Here is an 18,799-nt window from a genome sequence, read left to right as displayed (position 1 = left end):
AGAGATTCGACCATTCCTTCTGGTACTTCCCCCACAAAGGGTTAACATTTTGAATAACCAAAACAATCATAAAATACGAAATAAGCATCCACTTCTCTTCAAATTACACACATCGAAATATTTTTATTAACCCAAGGTCCGGTGTGAAGATGGTAGAAATCCGACCACACCTTCTGGTACCTCCCCCACAAAGGTTCAAAATTTTGAATATTTATGAAGCTCATAAAACACAAAGTTAACATCCGATTCCATTCACACTTGATACATCTCAATATTTCCATCAACACAAAATCCGTTGTAAATAGGGTAGAGATCGCACCATTTCTTCTGGTACCTTCCCCACATAGGGTTCAAGATTTTAAAAACCAAACGCTCAATTCTCCTCAAATTTCACACATCCAAATATTTTAGCTAACGCAAGATCTGTTGTGAAGATGATATATACATATCTGCCAACCCCTTCTGGTACCTCACCCACATAAGGTCACAATTTTTAATGCCTTTATCTGTCGCAACTTGCGAAACAAGTCAGCAATTCTTCACAACTTGCTGTATCTTTCTTAACCAAAAATCTGATATGAATATGTAATTTATGATTTCGGATAAAATTGGATATAAATGTTCGATTTCCTTCTAATTTGAATCTGTATTCGATGGAGTATGAAAATAGAATACTTCGGTCCCCTTTATCTGTTACCTCACGCATATTTCCACATTTTCCAAAAATGTGCACATATCTCATGTAAAGTATAGGAAGTAGTCGATATAGTCCAAATCTGGCATGTTGTAGTATTTATACCAGTCTTAGGTCAGATACGAATTGGTCAATATTGGCCAACTGCTTCGGAACCTCGTCCATAAAGGGTCAACAGTTTAAATAATCATAACTCAAGACTGGGGATATAAATCTGTCGGCAATACTGACTGATATTATTTTAGATGTTTGTTTTTCAGCTTCATCTGAAATATCCAAAATTAAATTTGTTTTTTCTTTGTTTACTATATTTAATTTTATTATTATAATTTTCTTTTTTAATATTATTATATATTATACATAATTTATAATACATCATCATCATTTTCATTATTTAAATACAAACTATATAAAGTGTTTTACATTTTTTTTCTTGTTGTTGTTGTTGTTGTGTTAATGTTTTCAATTTATAATAAAATGCTTGCTAAAACGTAAACGTATACCAAAAAGAAAAATATATATTTATATGGAAAACACTTCAAAAAATGTGGTTAAATGCCAAGCCAAACAAATAAATAATCTGTAAATATTTGTGTGTGTGGATTTAAAGAGTAAATAAAAGACATGCCAAAAATTAAAAACAAAACAGAAAAAAATGAAATATTTCAAACAAGAAAACTTTAGGCAAACTGAGGAAAAATTTAGGTAAATTATTGGTCTCTATTTATATATAATCTTAAGTTTATAAAGAAAATATACTTCATATTTAGATTTTCTTCCTACAGTTAATACGAGTCCAAATATTCAGCAAAGAAGTTGTTTCATTTATTAGAAAACAAAGAAAACACAAAGAAGGCGCACATAAAAATCACAATGATTGCTTGAATCAACAAAATAGTTATTAGCATTTGAAGAGTTGTGGTGTGTGAGGGGAGAGGGGAGGAGGACAAACAATTCAATATCATATTTTAAATTAATTTTTAGTTCCAAGGACCTTTTGTAAGTATAAAATGTTTCAAATTTGTTTCTCTGTATTGGAAAAAAATCCGTTGAAAGGTATTCTCCTTTTGTTTTCAGCAAACTTTTAGACAAGGGGGAAAGGAATATATGGAATTGAAAAAAAAAACGTTTCAGCACATCCACCAATCCGAAAAAGTGGAATTTGTAGTGTGTTGAAAAACAATTTTAAAGTTGAAAGGAATATAATTTACAGTTCATCTTTTGTTAATAGAGTGTAGCGATTTTTAGATGGTCCCAATTTCTTGAATGTTGACTCGGGCGGTGATGTATTTGAGTTCACATCGACTTGGATTTCATTTGTCACTGGATCTGGACCATAATGGAATTCCCTGAAATTATGAAAAAAGAAAGAAAATTAGATGATGATACAACATTTACTGTATTTATATACTAGAAAGATAAACAATGCGCGAACATATCTGATGGTTGTTGAAAATAAAGCAAAAGTATAGCTCAGCTAAAAAAAGCAAGATGGAAGATGTGGGGAAAACCTACAAAAAATATTGCCCAGATTATAGCTCAAAAGTATTCCGCCTTGGGGGCATAACTGATTGCTTTCGGACGCATCCCCAGGTTGCAGATAGTGGAAAGCCCAGTAGATACACTGGATAGCTGCGAATTGAATAGGCAGTCGCGGACAGTCGGTGCGACTGGGGGAGATATTCGGCTTAAATAACCCAGTTCAAATGATCCTTAGACCAATTAGGCTATGCGTCGGCGGCCCTAGGATAAACAAATATCTGGACCGGCCCCTATAAAGAGGACCCCGTAACGATGGGGTGGGTGTTAGTTGACCACGTTCGCATCATTGTTACAGGTTTGCAGTCCGGGTACCGACTGTATTTTAATAGAGCTTCGTTGATACTTTGGCGCCTCAACGAAAACTAGGTTTAATTACCGAGTCCTTACCATTGTAAGGAGGTTATGCCTTGGTCGACCATGGTAGCTGTAAATTGAATATGTAGTTTAAAGCGAGTTGGATGCTTATTTCGCTTTCTTTGAGCGTTTTGTTTTTCAAAATATTGAATCCTATGCGGGGGAGATACCAGTAGGACTGCGCGGATATATCCCATCTTTACAGCAGACCTTGTGTTAGTAGAAATAGTGGGATGTGCGAAATTTTAAGAAAACCGGATGCTTATTTCAATTTGTATGATAGTTTCGGTTATTCAAAATTTTGAACCTTTGTGGAGGAGGTAGGAGGAGGAATGGTCCGATCTCTACCATCTTCATAACAGGTCTTGTGTTATCGAAAATGTGAAGATGCCGGAAATATGAAGAGAACCATTCGGATTTTATAATCGTATAGGTTATTGTAAACTTTAAACCTTTGTGTGGGAGGTACCAGAAGAAATGGTCCGATCTCTACCATTTTCGCAGCAGATCTTGTGTTAATAGAAATAATGAGATGTGTGAAATATAAAGAGAACCGGATGCTTATTTCGGAGTTTATGATCGTTTTGGTTATTTACAATGTTGACCTTTTGTGGGGGAGTTCCTAGTAGGAATTGTCCGATCTCCATCATCTTTATAACATATCTTGTGTTGATGGAAATATTGAGATGTGCCAAGTCTGAATGGAATCGGATGTTTATTTCGTGTTTTATGAGCTTCATGAATATTCAACATTTCGACCCCTCTGTGGGGGAGGTACCAAAAGGAGTGGACCGATATATTCCATCTTCACACCAGACCTTGGTTTCATAGAAATATTGAGATGTGTGTAATTTGAAGACAATCGGACTCTGACATCACATTTTATAAGAGTTACAATTATTCAAAATGTTGACCCTTTGTAGGGAAGGTACTTGATGGAGTGGTCCGATATTGTCCATTTTCACACCTGACCTAGCACTGATGGAAATATTAGGATTTGCAAAGTTTAAGCAAAATCGGATTATCCTCTCTCTTTTTGTGCAGTAAATTATTTTCATTGAATATGTTGACATTTTGTGGGGGAGGTACCAGAAGGAGAGGCCCGATATTGCCCATCTTTGAACTCGATCTAAGTTTGACAATAATATTACGATGTACCAAGTTTGGATCTAATTGGAGACTCCCTTCGAGAGTTATTGTACGCCCCAGCCTCCAAATGTCCTGAAACGGATTTGGTCCAAAGAGACCTAGGGTCTAAAACAGTTATTTCGATGATTTACGTTTTGACCGTATCAAATGATATATACCCTCTCTAGCCATATGGTTGAGGATATAAAAGCAAGAGACATTGAAAAATTCAGATATTGTAGCTCAGATAATCCTTTAAAATGGCCGTTAAACAATTCACGTTTCTAGCTCAGACAGTTCTGATAGAATATACCCTAAAAAGCCAGGAAATATCTTATATAACCTCTCATATAAGATCCACAAGTAAAGGTATGACAATCCTTAAAAAAATTACGAATGTAACTCAGACAAATCTTCAAAAACTTCTTTCAAAGAGTTTGATATGCCCTTGTTATCCGATTTTCCTCTTTTAAGTGGTTTGCTTCGAAGCAGTGGTTTATCTCCTAGCCTAGCTCCAACTCACCTATGCAATTTGCCATTGTATAAATCCTGCAAGAATTGCTTCAATTTGCCCGGTTGGTACATATCCTTAAAGTTGGGGAACAAATACATGTGCCTGAAGGAATCAATGGCAATAATTGGTAAATCTTCTTCGGATTTACCCAAATGATGTAGCGGATGGGCAAAACGTTTGCCATCGGCCGTTAAAAAGTTGACATTTTCTGTAAAAAAATGGACACAATTAAATATTCTTCTATTCATGACAAATTAATTCATTTAAATGTCATACGTTTCTCATCCATCAGCTGTTGTTCAATGATAGCCTTGTAATCCTTGATGGAATTTGTATCATCGGGATGGTGGAATAGAATCAAGAAAGGTAAACCTTCTTCGGTTAATTCTTCGGCATTTTCAAAGGTAATTTCCCGCACCAATGGTACACATTTTTCCTGTATCCATATTTTCAGTTCATCGAAATTTTTCAGACTGCCAGTGTAGGTTTCGTCATTTTCATGTGTCAACGCCACATCGGGACGGAATACAATGATGGGATGACCTTTATGAAAAAAAGACAAAATGTTTTATTTGTTAGTCTTGGTTATAAATTTAATTTAATTTTTAAGCCATTGTTTTTGGTTACCAAAAGAGATACATAATTATAAGATTTTAGCTCAGAAAGTTGGAATGTATGTGAGGAAGAAATAGTGGTATCAAAGGCCCAGACCAGTTGCATAGTTACATGTTTTACAGTAAGGAAAGTCCGACAATATGATACCCTACATCACTATGAGTATTTGGGAGGACTCCCGTATTTGGGAATTTTGTGTAAAGTAGATCAGACCAACTAAAAAATATTTATTGTAGCAATAGCTATATCGGACCGAGTTACACCAAATGGTAAAATTCGGTTAAATATGAAAAAATCTATTTAAGTTGGGCTGCCAATACATATATGGGGTGTAATATCCGTTAATTCGGGTGAAGATGTATATCGAAGCTATATATACAAATCTTAACCGATCCCGATAAATTTTGGCAAAGGTATTTTCGAGCAGAATCTGATGCCAGGAATAAAATATCATTCTTGTGGGGTGCATATTACGAATGTGGGGGACTTAAACATCAAATCGGAAGAAACCTATATATGGGAGCTATAGCTATATCCGAAACGATTTTCACCAAATTTGATGTACTTGCTTCTAGACTGAATTCGGTCGGATATGCCAAAATTTAGGTCATTTGGACTGATATTGGCCATTTGATGCCTAATTAACCCGAAATCGGGTGAAGATATATATGGGAGTTATATCCAAATCTTAACCGACCTTGTTACTACTTAGCGGAGGTATTTTTGGACTGTATCTGATATCTGCTGTCAAATATCTTTCTTGTGGGGTGCATATTACGCATGTAATATCGGATGAAGGATATATATGGGAGCTATAGCTATACCTGAACCGATTTTCAGCAAATTTGATGTACTTGCTTCTAGACTGAATTCGGTGGGATTTACCAAAATTCAGGTCATTTCGACTGATATTGGCCATTTGGTGCACAATTAACCCGAAATCGTTTAAAGATATATATGGGAGATATATCCAAATCTGAACCGATCTTAATACAACTTAGCAGAGGTATTTCTGGACTGTATCTGATACCAAACACCATTCTTGTGGAGTACATATTACGCATGTGAGGGACTTAAAGGCCAAATCGGATGAAACATATATATGGGAGCTATAGCTATATCCGAAACGATTTTCATCAAATTTGATGTACTTGCTTCTAGACTGAATTCGGTGGGATGTGCCAAAATTCAGGTCATTTTGACTGATATTGGCAATTTGGTGCACAATTAACCCGAAATCAGTGGAAGATATATATGGGAGATATATCCAAATCTGAACCGATCTTGTTACAACTTAGCAGAGGTATTTCTGGACTGTATCTGATACTAAACATCATTGTTGTGGAATGCATATTGCGCATGTGTGGGACTTAAACACCAAATCGGATGAAACATATACATGGGAGCAAGAGCTTTATTTGAACCGATTTTCACAAAATTTGATGTACTTGCTTCTAGACTGAATTCGGTTGGATGTTGCAAAATTCAGGTCATTTTGACTGATATTGGCCATCTGGTGCACAATTAAACCGAAATCGGTTGAAGATATATATGGGAGCTATATACAAATCTGAACCGATCTTGATGCAACTTAGCAGAGGTATTTCTGGGTTGTATCTGATATCTGATACCAAACATCATTGTTGTGGGGTGCATATTACGCATGTGAGGGACTTAAACACAAAATCGGATGAAACATATATATGGGAGCAAGAGCTATATCTGAACCGATTTTCTCCAAATTTGATGTACTTGCTTCTAGACTGAATTCGGTGGAATGTACCAAAATTCAGGTCATTTGGACTGATATTGGCCATATGGTGCACAATTAACCCGAAATCGGTTGAAGATATATGTGGGAGCTATATCCAAATCTGATCCGATTATTATCAATTTCAAAAGAGTTCGTCCTTGGGACAAACAAATGTTGTTTGAAAAATTTCATGCCAATCGGATAATAAATGCGGCCGGCATTTTGTTCACGAGAATACAGGGACGGACAGACAGGCTGACATGAATACAACGACTCAGAAAGTGATTCTATGAAGACCATCAAAGGTAACTATGGGTCTATCTCGCTTCCCTCTCCATGTTACAAACAAATGCACAAAGACATAATACCCTTAACACTATGTGGTGTAGGGTATAAAAACTAAAATGTAAGCGACATTGAGACCCGGTTCAAATGAAAATCCCAGTCGCCATTTTATCTGATAACATGAAATCGCCTAAAATTACGGTCAAGGGTCCACCGTGTTATGCGATATTCATTCATGTGTGTAAAAGGACTACCGGGGTGGTATCAACAATTCTTGAAACAAAAAGAAACAAAAAAATTTTCGTAAAATTCAAAAAATTGTTGAAACCCCAGTAGTCCTGACGTTTTTGATACAGTTAGAGCATAAAAGTCCTCCTTTAAACACATGAATGAATATCGCATAACACGGTGGTCCCTTGATCGTAATTTTAGGCAATTTTTAATTACCAGATAAAATGGTGACGAGGATTTTTCGTTTGAGCCGAGAATTGTATTTTTAGGCGATTTTAAATTACCAGATAAAATGGCGACGGGTCTCAATGTCGCTTACATTTAGTTTTTAGTTTCCATTTTGAAAGTAATGTCCACGGACCCTTAATCTGCATTTCACTTTCATACAACCTGTTGCCAGCCGGGACTTTCTTCGAAGAAACAGATGAATTGGCCATGTTTTGAAATTTTGAAAATTCTCTAAATACTGATGTTTATTGTCTAGTATTTTCCTTTGGTCTGTTCTGTGCCTTGGCTACCAAAACTTACACACAATCCACTTTGAGCTCTAAGAATATGTTAAATAATTTAGCGCAAAATTTAAACAACCAAAAAGAATAGGCAATCTAAAGGTGTTAAATAAAGAAATTAAAACAAAATAAAAAAGAAAAAAACTATAATTACCTAAAGTTATATTATGTATTGCATTACCTAGGGGTTTATTTTCACCACCTTTTTGTTTGTTTGTTTGTTTTGGTAAGTAGTATTCAATTACAAAAGGTAAGTAGAGACATAAACGTGGGGAAAATCAAAGGAATTTGTGTTAGATAGCAGCATGCAATCTTTATAAATTAGTACAATTGTTCTTTTTAACGAATTTTAAATAGGCAAAAACTTACCCGGCGGATGCATTGCTTGGGCAGCCTCACCAAAACCAACATGGAACTGACATTCATCTTTGAGATTTGAGGCAACCTTGCGGAATGTATCATATTCCGGTTGATCACGACGATCGAAATAGCCAATGATAATACGTTTTTTAGAATCTAATGTTTCTAAATCTTTCAGCGAATGGAATTCCTTGATGGGATCTTCCAATTGTTTCTTCACAAATTCCAGGAATGCATCGGCCGAACGTTGGCCACGATATTCACGTTTTGACAACTGGCCATTGCGTACAATTTTCAACGTGGGATATTTGGTTATGTGAAAACGTGAGGCAATTGCTGTCTCCTTGTCACAATCAACTTTGCCTAGTACCACTTTGCCGGCATCGGGGAAGGCTTCCCGGACCTAGGTAATAAAAAAGAATATCAATAATAATTTAATGAAAAAAAGTTAAAAATATATTCAATTACCTTATCTGCAGCCTCATTAAATATGGGTGCTAATAAATTACTAAATCTACACCATTCAGCATAAAAATTTAAAAATACCAATTCATTGGAGGCTGTAGGGAAAAGAGAGTGAAAAGTATGAATAAATAATTAATTTTGAATAAAATTTGCATAAAATCATTAGCTAAAATTCTTAAGCAAACCCCCTTAGGCCATAGTCTCCATTGCGTAAGATAGTTTTGAAACCACAAAAAAAAAAAAAAAAAAAATCGAAAACGAAACCTGTTTCAGCTAATGGTTTAAAGTTCATAACCCACAAAAAAAACATATGTTACGACCGAACCAAAGTGAAAGTTATTATGTCAAATATCTACCAAAAATAGACAGACAGTAGAGACCTAAGCAAACTTTACATAATAAACTAAAAAAAAAAAAAAAAAAACAATTCAAAGTAGCAAATGTCGAATGCTCATACAAAGTTTTACGGAATTATATTGAAACAAATCATATTCCTATCTATGCAAGAGAAAAGACTTCCAATAGGTCGACTCAGAAAAGACATACAAATTTTACGGAATTATATTCAAACAAATCATATTCCTACCTATGCAAGAGAAAAGACTTCCAAGAGAAAAGACTTCCAATTATGGGGTGAGATGAAAAAAAGTAAATGAAAAAACTACAATCAACCTCAGACTGTTGTCATTTCTAAGCCACTTGCTGTTCGACAGATGTTAAAATAATTCCAGTGACAGCTCATTGTATTGCCTATAAGCGTGCAAAAGCATTTTGGTGAGAATTTTCCAGAAAAAAAGTTGTTCGTGATGGAATTCAAGCGTGATAGTGTGATTTCTTTATATTTGGCTGGAAAACCACAAGTGGCTATCGTTAGAGCACTCCAGCATTTAAATGTGAATAAATCTTTTGTGTTTCGTACCATCACACTCGTTACCGTAATACTGGTAGAGTAGCCCGACGACGTCAAGGAAGTGGATGGAAGGAAACAGCAACATCAGCAGAAATGGTTCGAAAAGTAAAGAAGCGACTTGATCGAAATCCGCGTCACAGTGGCCAAGAAATGACTTGTGAGCTGAACATATCGTAATATTTCATTCGGCAAATATTGAAAAATGAGCTCGAGATCGGGGTAAAGCCATTGAAATTCCAAAAAGTGTAAGAACTTATACCTCAACGGAAAGAAAATAGACTCAAAAGGGCCAAAAGTTGTTTCGCTAAGCCGAAAGTGGTGAATTGGTGAGTTTGGGTTTCTCCGACGAGTTCCGATGAGAAAACATTCGTTCTCCAGCATTTTGTAAACAAACAAAATGATCGTGTTTACTTGCCGAAGAGGTCAACTGAAATGTTCACCAGAAACAGAACTCAAGCGCCGGTCATGGTGAGTGATGGTGTGGGCAGCCATAACAGCCGATGGTCGCTCTCCGCCCGTATTAATTGACCGTGTGGCAATAGAATATATGCCGAATATTATCGCGAAAAAATTCTGGAGGGTGTATTAAAGTCTTGGACACGCAAACATTTTGGCCGCAGACCTTGGACATTTCAACCGGAATGGACAAAATGAGGTTCCTCGTTTCATTTCCAGCGCACAATGGCCACCAAAATCTCCGGATACCAATCCGTTGGGCTATTGTGGCATCAGAATAAATGCCGAATATTATCGCGAAAATATTATGGAAGGTGTATTAATGCCTTGGGCACGCAAACATTTTGGCCGCAGACCTTGGACATTCCAACGGGACTCAGCACCACTCGCTCTTAACACGCGCCACCACAGAAAGGTTACAAAATGAGGTTCCTCGCTTCATTTTCAGCGCACAATGGCCACCAAAATCTCCAGATACCAATCCATTGGACTATTGTGTCTGGAGTATTTTGGAAAGCAAGGTTGGCACTAAACCAAATACCAAAGTGTCGATGACCTCAAGCAAGCACTTCGCGGGGAATGGACCATAATACCGCAGAGCAACATTCGGGCAGCGTGTGACGGTTTCATTGGCGGTTTGAAGACCATAATTCGGGCCAAAGGTGGCGAATTTGAACAAATATAAACTTATTCTAAAATTTGAAGATATTTCCGACATTTTTTGCTTCATTCAATAAAATTAAAAAAAAAAAAAAATAAAATAAAAATGTAAAAATGATGGCGTTTGACTTTCCTGCAGATTTTTTTATTTCACCCTGTATTGTTACAACATATTTTGGTTATTTTACCAACTACAAAACAAACAAATGAAATTTGTATGGGAGTTATGAGTATGGGAGTCGATTTGTACAAAATTACAGAGATCAATGACTTTGTTGTTGACACACATGGAAATTGAGACTTCTTACAAAACAACTTCCATTAATTATCACCTTTTAATTTTCACAAAAAAAAAAGAAAAAAAACATTAAAGAAAGTCTTAAAGTCGAGCGGGGCCGACTTTATGATAACCTAAACCACTTTACATTTTTAGTAGAGCTTCAAATGACATGCGGAATTTGTGAGGATTAAATCATACCAAGTTTTATTATAGTTCAAAGGAACTAATATATGAGAGAAATATCCTCTTCTGAATCAATTTCTACTAAATTTGCCGAGGCAGTTGTGCCTTTTCAATTCGGGCTTATATTATCCATTTGGTGCACAATTAATTTGAAATCGGATAAAGAGATATATGGGAGCTATATCCAAATCTGAACCGATCTCTATAAAATTTGGCAAAGATATTTCTGAGCTGTATTTTATATATTTCCCTTAATTTCGTTACTACGGTGTGCATATTACGGCTGCGGAGGACAAATTCAACAAATCGGATGAACAATATATATGGGAGCTATAGCTGGACCGATTTTCACCAAATTTCACATACTTTTTTCTAGGCTCAATTTGGTTGTAACTTCCAAATTCCAATTCATTTGGGCAAATATAACACGTTTGGTGCACCATAAAAGGCAAATCGGACAAAGATATATATGGGAGCTATATCGAAATCTGAAAAATAAAATTTTGCAAAGGTATTTCTGAGCTGTATTTGATATATTTCCCCAAATATCGTGGTTACAGAGTGCATATTACGGCTGTGGATGACAAAAATAGGGAGCTGTAGCTATGTATATCTAAACCGATTTCGATAAAATTTGGCATACTTATTTAAGGCCTAAAATTCCATATTTGGGCTGGGATTACACGTTTGGTGCACAATAAAATGCAAATCGGACGAAGATATCTAAGGGAGCTTCATAAATCGTTTCAGATTGTGATTCTATGCAGATCATAAAAAGGAATTATGTTTCCATCTCGTTTCCTTTTGCCTGTTACAAACAAATGCTCAAAGACATAATACCCTGACTACCTTGTGGTGTAGACTATAACAAAAAATTAAAACAAAAGAAAAAAATAAAATACAAAAGAAAAATTAACGTAATTTCCATTTTTGGTTAAGCAAACTTTCAACCTACTTTACCATACAGGTGTTTTTGTTTTAACTTTTAACAACATTGGTTTTTCTATACAATCATTTGTACTATATTTATTTACATATGCCACGAGCAAATAAAGGTAGCAGGAAATTAACGTTTCAGAAACATATGTTTTATATGTAAAAAATATACACATGTATATTTTAAATCGGCTAATTACTATAACAACCAGTCCTACAGATTTTGATATATTCGATCTATTTCCATTATGTCAAATCTGAATGTATCAAATATATAGTTACTCAAGCAATGGAATAAAAGAGGTGTTAAAATATTGAAAAATGATTTCGGGCGGGGTAAAGCCATTGAAATTCCAAAAAGTGCAAGATCTTACATCGCAACAGCAAGAAAATAGACTCAAAAGAGCCAAAGAGTTGCTTCGCTTGGCCGAAGGTGGTGAACTGCCGAATTTTTTCTCCGATAAAAGAAAACATTCGTCAGCTGAAAATGTGCACCTTCGGTTGGCCACCAGAACTCAAGCGCCGGCCATGGTGATGTTGTGGCCCGCCATAATAGTCGATGATCGCTCTATGTTCGTATTAATCGACCGTGGCATCAGCATTTATGCCGAATATTATCGGGAAAATATTCTGGAGGGTGTATTAAAGTCTTGGGCACGCAAACATTTTGGCCGCAGATCTTGGACATTTCAACAGGAATGGACAAAATGAGGTTCCTCGCTTCATTTCTAGCACTAAAATAATATCCGGCATCAGAATAAATGCCGAATATTATCGCGAAAAAATTCTGGAGGGTGTATTAAAGTCTTGGACACGCAAACATTTTGGCCGCAGACCTTGGACATTTCAACAGGAATGGACAAAATGAGGTTCCTCGCTTCATTTCCAGCGCACAATGGCCACCAAAATTTCCGGATACCAATCCGTTGGACTATTGTGACCTTAGAATAAATGCCGAATCTTTTCGCGAAAATATTCTGAGGGGGTGTATTAAAGCCTTGGGCAAGCAAACATTTTGGCCGCAGACCTTGGACATTCCAACAGCACCTCATCAGCACCATCGCATTCAGCACGCGCCACCCAAGAATGGTTACAAAATGAGGTTTCTCGCTTCATTTCCAGCCACAATGGCCACCAAAATCTCCGGATACCAATCCGTTGGACTATTGTGTCTGGAAAGCAAGGTTGGCACTAAAAAATACCAAATTGTATTTCCATTATGTCAAATCTGAATGTATCAAATATATAGTTACTCAAGCAATGGAATAAAAGAGGTGTTAAAAAATAGAGAATGATCTATCAAATCTAATGGAGTTCATACTCCACTGAGTACCATGCACAACAAGTGGTAAATTATTGCATTAAATTACCTGAAAATTTCAGGACTTTTGGACAGATATTGGCCATTTGTTGCACAATTAACCATAAATCGGTTGAAAATATATATGGGAGCTATATCCAAATCTGATCCGATTATCAATTTCAAAAGGGTTCGTCCTTGGGCCAAGCAAAAGTTGTTTAAAAGTTTCATCTCAATCGGATAGTAAATGCGACATCTGCATTGCAAGGGTGAAGAGATATCTGCTTTGAAAACATTATTTACTATTCGACTTGTATGCAAGTCCTGGTACACCGAAAAAACATTGCTATATTTCAAATTCTAACTATTTTGTAGCTAATTTAATATTGAAAAGATTAGCCACTTATACTTTGCCCTTTACATAAGTGTCCAACTCAAATTGAATCATTGATGATTCATATATTTCAAAGTAAAAAACAATCAATATTTAACAAAACCAAAAAAAAAATTATCTTTTGTCAACCGCAACTATGCTTTCTGATAGTTGCGGTTGACAAAAGCCTCAACAATTGTCTAGATCCATGTGTCTTATTTTCATCTAAAGTGAAAAATATACAGTTTGTTTACTTAATAGCTATTTTTTCTCAATGCACATAATCTTATGATCGCCCATCACAATCAACAAGTATTGTGACGGATGTATGGCGTTCATTGTAAATAGAAACATATCAAACAGCACAGGCCTCTAATTCATTTAGGCACCGAAAAAATGTTGTAGGTTAATGTTAAATGAAAAGGTCAATAAACGGCCCAAATAGTCAATGTTTGGGCTAGACATGAAAAATCGAATGTGTGCATGTCGCAGCCATAAAAGAATCAAATGAATCTGAGGGTAAATTGTGACTACTTGTTTGTTTACGTTTTTTTGTTTTTTTTTTTTTTCTTTTTGTTATGTTTGTTGCATTCAGTTGTATCAGCATGTGAAGATGATACACCGCTAGCATAATAAGATAGCTGCACACACACGTACACCCACTCCCCCAAAGGTAGTGAATAATTATCAATTTGACACGTCAAGAGGGCTGGCTAGAGCTAATAAAGCATCACTGTAACAAAACAGAAAAAAGGAAAGCCACCTACCACAAAATGTAGCCCTAGACCTTAATAAACAATATAAACATAGTATAAGCAACAATTGCCAAATATTAAAATGTAAACAAAATATTTTTTTAAATTAATAACTGATAACGAGATAGCAATAGGATTTCTGGAAGTTTGCACAAACACATCTATGTGAAGATTTGCTAAATGAAACAACAACGTCATATCAAAAATATAAACTACTCACCTAATGTCATGTCAATATTTTCACTGGTCAAAGATACGGCCCCGCTATCTGCGGGATGATAGAACACATATAATATCTGCAATTAAAAAAAATGGAAAACATTTACAAAATTTGTGGACACCACTAACAATGGAAGCAAAAATAATTTTGTTTTATTTTGGCATAAACAAAAACATTAGTTTGTAATGGTGTCGTACGCCATCTGGACCGGCTGGTTTGGTTAAATCAATGTGTATGACATTTCTCCACGTATACGTGGTGTTTCTTTTCTCTAAAGGGTAGCAATTTTCACTGCCAACCGATCCGACTGCATTGACGTTGGATTTTCTTGCGCCCGCCTCATAAACAAATACTTACCATAAATACCGCCGTGTAATAACATTTTCGCAGATTCCACGCTCTCATTTCTTTGTATTTTTTCTGTAATTTGCGGGTGGTTAAACTTAGAAAATTAACTTAACTTCTAGAAAATTAACGTCTAAAGTATTGTGGGTAACTTTTTTATGCCCTGCACACATTAAACACTAGGGATACTCAGTGTCGACTTTTGACTAATCGAATAAAACAGTCGATAGTCGGAAGGAAAAATTTGAAGGCAAAATAAAAACGTTCCAATGGTCGTTATAATATGTATAATATTCGACCGGTTTTATATTGTGGTCAAATATCAAGATGTGGTAGAAGTATATAGATAGACACATCGACACAGATTCTAGGACAATGAACTGTCAAACCAATTTTGGAATTAAGAAATGTTGAATGAAAAATTATTTTAATTTGCAAAAAATGGTTGGAAAATGCGAATAATAATAACACCCGAATGACGTCATATAAGAAAACATATAAAAATCTACATATATTTTAAATAACAGTTAAAATTTTTTTACATATCAATGTTCCCAAGCTTTGATGCATCTACCAGTATTCTTCAGCCATTATGGATATCCGCTCTGAATTCTATTCCCATGGAATGTTTTTTTCTTAAGGTATCTTTTCTCCGCTAATGGGCCTTTTTTATGCATTGGGTGTCTATTTGCGGTAAATATTAAACAACTTAAACAACGTTGCGTAATTAACTCTAGTTATACCTAGTTTTGGAAATTATTGTCCTGTTTCAGAATATGCAAGAATCTACTTGCTTTGCAAATTGGTTCGACATCCTAAAGAGAAAATCGATTATAGTAGCACAAATTTTTACATTCATGCAGTTCTGGAAGGAAACACATACATTAATTAAATTTTTTGAACCAACTCTTCCATTTGTAAGCCCAATTTGATAATAACTAATGTTTTTCCTCCACAAAACAAAACTTAATTACAAAGTTGAGAAACTAATTATTATGATCCTTTGTTTACAAATTCTGTCTTTTTCAATATATTTTAAGCAAATATTTTTATGTACGTAGGATTAAAAATAAAACTAAAAAATATCCTAAAACAAAAAAATTTAATGAAAATCTTCGTTGTTTTTATTTTTAACTTCGTGTTTTATTTGCATTAAATACAAGTCGATAACAATTAATAACGTATAAATTCATTTCACAGAAGATGTATAAATATTCAGAATGTGATGTTTAGGAGGTAGCATTGTTTTTCTGAAGTTCGTTCATTCATTTGATTCTTTATATCAAAAATAATTATTACAATAATTATAATCATATGATGAATATAATCGACTAACATATTGTGATACTCTTATATTGAATGTATTAACCACATCTAAACCGATTGATATGCGTATCTTCAGAGATGGTACCAATAATACTGTCAAAGGTTTTGTGTATCCATTATAACCAACATTTATGCGTACCGTGCCCACAATATCATTTATTTGACCATCAGCTGTTCGAATATATGGCTGGTAGCAGGGAAATATTTCCAGGCCGTTTCTTTGGACAAAATCCAAACAACCCATTCCCAAACATGTTACTGTTGTACCGGTATCAATGAATCCACGAAAATACCACCCGTTTATATATAATTCAATGCAATTTGCTCCATTGTGATATTCACTGATAATAGCTCTAGCGATATTTGGACAAAATTGCTTTCTCTGTTTAAATCGATCTTTTGATTTGGAGATTGTCTTAGTTACTTTAGTTTTTGTCGTATTTTTATTATTGTTGTTTAGGTCTTTAATTTCTTCGTTTTCCTTGTTTGCCACAGTTTTTAATTCCTTTAGTACATCATCAGTTAAATCCGACAAGATTTCTTGCAATGTAACAATCAAGTCATCATGCAAAGAATCTTCATTTTTATTCGAATTCTGAACCGTTTTTGGTTGTTTACTATTATGACATAAGCTTGTTTCCTTTTCTGTTGTTGTTGTAGTCCTCGACATTGTTTTTGGCTTTTTTCTTCTATTATTAGGGGAGAGGTTTTAATTACTACAATTTAGAAATTATTCCAATTAGAAATTATGGGTTTCTGCAAAAATGTAAAAAAAAAATCGATTTCACTTTCAAGGGTTAATAAGCTGTACGCTTTTTATTAAGGTTTCAAGGCTAGAGCAATTACTCAAGAAACGATTACTCGATTACCTCAACAAATTGCCGCCAATGAGAAGGGATTTTTATTTTTTTATATAGTTAAGATTACGAAATTCAATTTATATTCGTGTAAAAAAACTATATTTTGATAATTTTTTAAATATTACATACCAAGAAAAATGAATGTTAACCGATCTTTTGAAGTTTTCCCGGAATTATTTAAAGAAAACTTTTCTCACAGAGCCGGCTGCTACTTTTGATTGACTTGGAATAGGGATATGTTAGTCGACTTTCGATTGATAGATTAATCGACTTTTGCCTTGTGGGAATATCGATTTTGTGTCATCTACTAAATATAGTCCCGAAAGTTTCGTTCACTGAATAGCTCTTCTGAACATTGATTTCAAAAGTGTTGAAAGCTTTTAATTTTTATTTAATTTCACAAGCTAAAATTTCCTTCATACTCTTAGTACACAAAGAAAAACAACATGGTTATGTGGCATGGAGTAAGGAAATTCGGCGTTGTTGCCTTGGGAACTGGTGCCGGTCTGGGTGCCTATTATTATCAAAAATTGCGTGACAATCAACAAAATGTACAAATGTCATGGACGAATAGCGACAAGCCGGTTAATGCTTGTGCGCTCTGGGATAGTAATTGGGATTGTAGAAGCCCCAGAAGTTTGGTAAAGCCTGTCAAGAATGATACACCCCAGGAACAGAATCGTTATAACAGCGAACTGGAGAAGGCCACCCCAAAAGTTGCACGTCACATAATTCTTATTCGACATGGAGAATATCTGGATTTGGGTGATACAGATGAGACACATCGTCTGACGACAAGGGGTCGTTTGCAAGCCCAATATACGGGTAAACGTTTGCAGGAATTGGGCATTAAATGGGATCGAGTGATTGCTTCTACCATGACTAGGGCTCAAGAGACTTGTGATATAATTTTGAAGGAAATTGATTTTGATCCCAAGGATGTGAAGCATTGTGCGTTCATAAGGGAAGGGGCACCCATACCGCCACAGCCGCCGGTGGGACACTGGAGGCCAGAAGAATCGGTGAGTTTTATTGAAAAGTAAGAAGCTTTTTATTTACAATTGCTCTTGTTCTTTCATGATGACTACAATGCAGCAGTTCTTCCGTGATGGTGCCCGCATTGAAGCCGGTTTCAGACGCTATTTCCATCGCGCCTCGCCCTCCGATAAACATGATACATATACCCTAATTGTGGGTCATGGCAATGTTATACGCTACTTCGTTTGTCGTGCGTTGCAATTCCCACCCGAGGCATGGTTGCGTATATCCATTAATCATGCTTCCATAACATGGTTGACCATACAACCTTCGGGAAATGTTAATATAAAATATTTAGGAGATACTGGTTTTATACCCGCCCAATATCTAACGAATCGCATACCACGTGATGCCAAAAATATAGTTTAGGTTTGAAAATCCTTAAACAAAAAACAAACAATATATTGTTGCATTAAAAATAAGCGTAGAATAGGCATTAAAAGTTAAAATTTAGGATGCAAAATTGTTTTTTATAATTAAAAAAAGAAAGAGTAAAGTTTTTAAAAATATTTATATAAAAATAGAGAGTCTCAAATTGTTATTTAAAAAATAAAGTTATATAATATTGTTCTGTTTCTTATGTAGATTGGAAAAATTAAAAAAACCTGTATTTAAAAAATAATTTAATAGCGTTTAAGAAAAATGGAACTGCCAGTTATTAAGATGTACACACCCTTACTGGGATAATATATTCCGAATTTTTAATA

The 18,799-nt window shown here is 35.2% G+C and overlaps 2 protein-coding genes and 1 long non-coding RNA gene across 6 annotated transcripts; 1 reads left to right on the top strand and 2 right to left on the bottom strand.

The window, feature by feature from the left end:
- Positions 1-1,495: 1,495 nt before the first annotated feature.
- Positions 1,496-15,077, bottom strand: LOC101896174 (endoplasmic reticulum resident protein 44). Of its 3 annotated transcripts, none has more exons than XM_005183923.4 (8): positions 14,881-15,077; positions 14,524-14,599; positions 8,454-8,545; positions 7,995-8,388; positions 7,780-7,827; positions 4,509-4,775; positions 4,242-4,440; positions 1,496-2,043 (listed from the first exon to the last, which is right to left on the bottom strand). In XM_005183923.4, exons 1-8 carry the CDS (start codon positions 14,926-14,928, stop codon positions 1,902-1,904), a joined length of 1,266 nt encoding a protein of 421 aa, XP_005183980.1. In that variant the 5' UTR covers positions 14,929-15,077; the 3' UTR covers positions 1,496-1,901. The 3 variants fall into 3 exon arrangements, with proteins under 3 accessions (XP_005183980.1, XP_005183981.1, XP_005183982.1); XM_005183924.4 differs by having other exon boundaries at positions 7,807-7,827; XM_005183925.4 differs by lacking the exon at positions 7,780-7,827 and having other exon boundaries at positions 14,881-15,076.
- A 909-nt stretch (positions 15,078-15,986) lies between these two features.
- On the bottom strand, positions 15,987-17,292 carry LOC105261835 (uncharacterized). Its single transcript, XR_009342165.1, has 2 exons — positions 17,184-17,292; positions 15,987-16,950 (listed from the first exon to the last, which is right to left on the bottom strand). It is a non-coding gene; the product is annotated as an uncharacterized LOC105261835 (long non-coding RNA).
- An 88-nt stretch (positions 17,293-17,380) lies between these two features.
- LOC101896014 (serine/threonine-protein phosphatase Pgam5, mitochondrial) lies at positions 17,381-18,492 on the top strand. 2 transcript variants are annotated; one of them, XM_011294402.3, is made up of 2 exons: positions 17,381-18,076; positions 18,153-18,492. In XM_011294402.3, exons 1-2 carry the CDS (start codon positions 17,501-17,503, stop codon positions 18,459-18,461), a joined length of 885 nt encoding a protein of 294 aa, XP_011292704.1. In that variant the 5' UTR covers positions 17,381-17,500; the 3' UTR covers positions 18,462-18,492. The 2 variants fall into 2 exon arrangements, with proteins under 2 accessions (XP_011292704.1, XP_005183979.1); XM_005183922.4 differs by having other exon boundaries at positions 18,150-18,492.
- Positions 18,493-18,799: the final 307 nt, after the last annotated feature.

The sequence above is a fragment of the Musca domestica genome, unplaced genomic scaffold, assembly GCF_030504385.1.
Source record: "Musca domestica strain aabys unplaced genomic scaffold, Musca_domestica.polishedcontigs.V.1.1 20, whole genome shotgun sequence".
In the NCBI taxonomy this organism is placed as follows: domain Eukaryota; kingdom Metazoa; phylum Arthropoda; class Insecta; order Diptera; family Muscidae; genus Musca; species Musca domestica.
The sequence above is the reverse complement of the archived record's forward strand: the minus strand, read 5'-3'. Positions and strand labels throughout refer to the sequence as shown.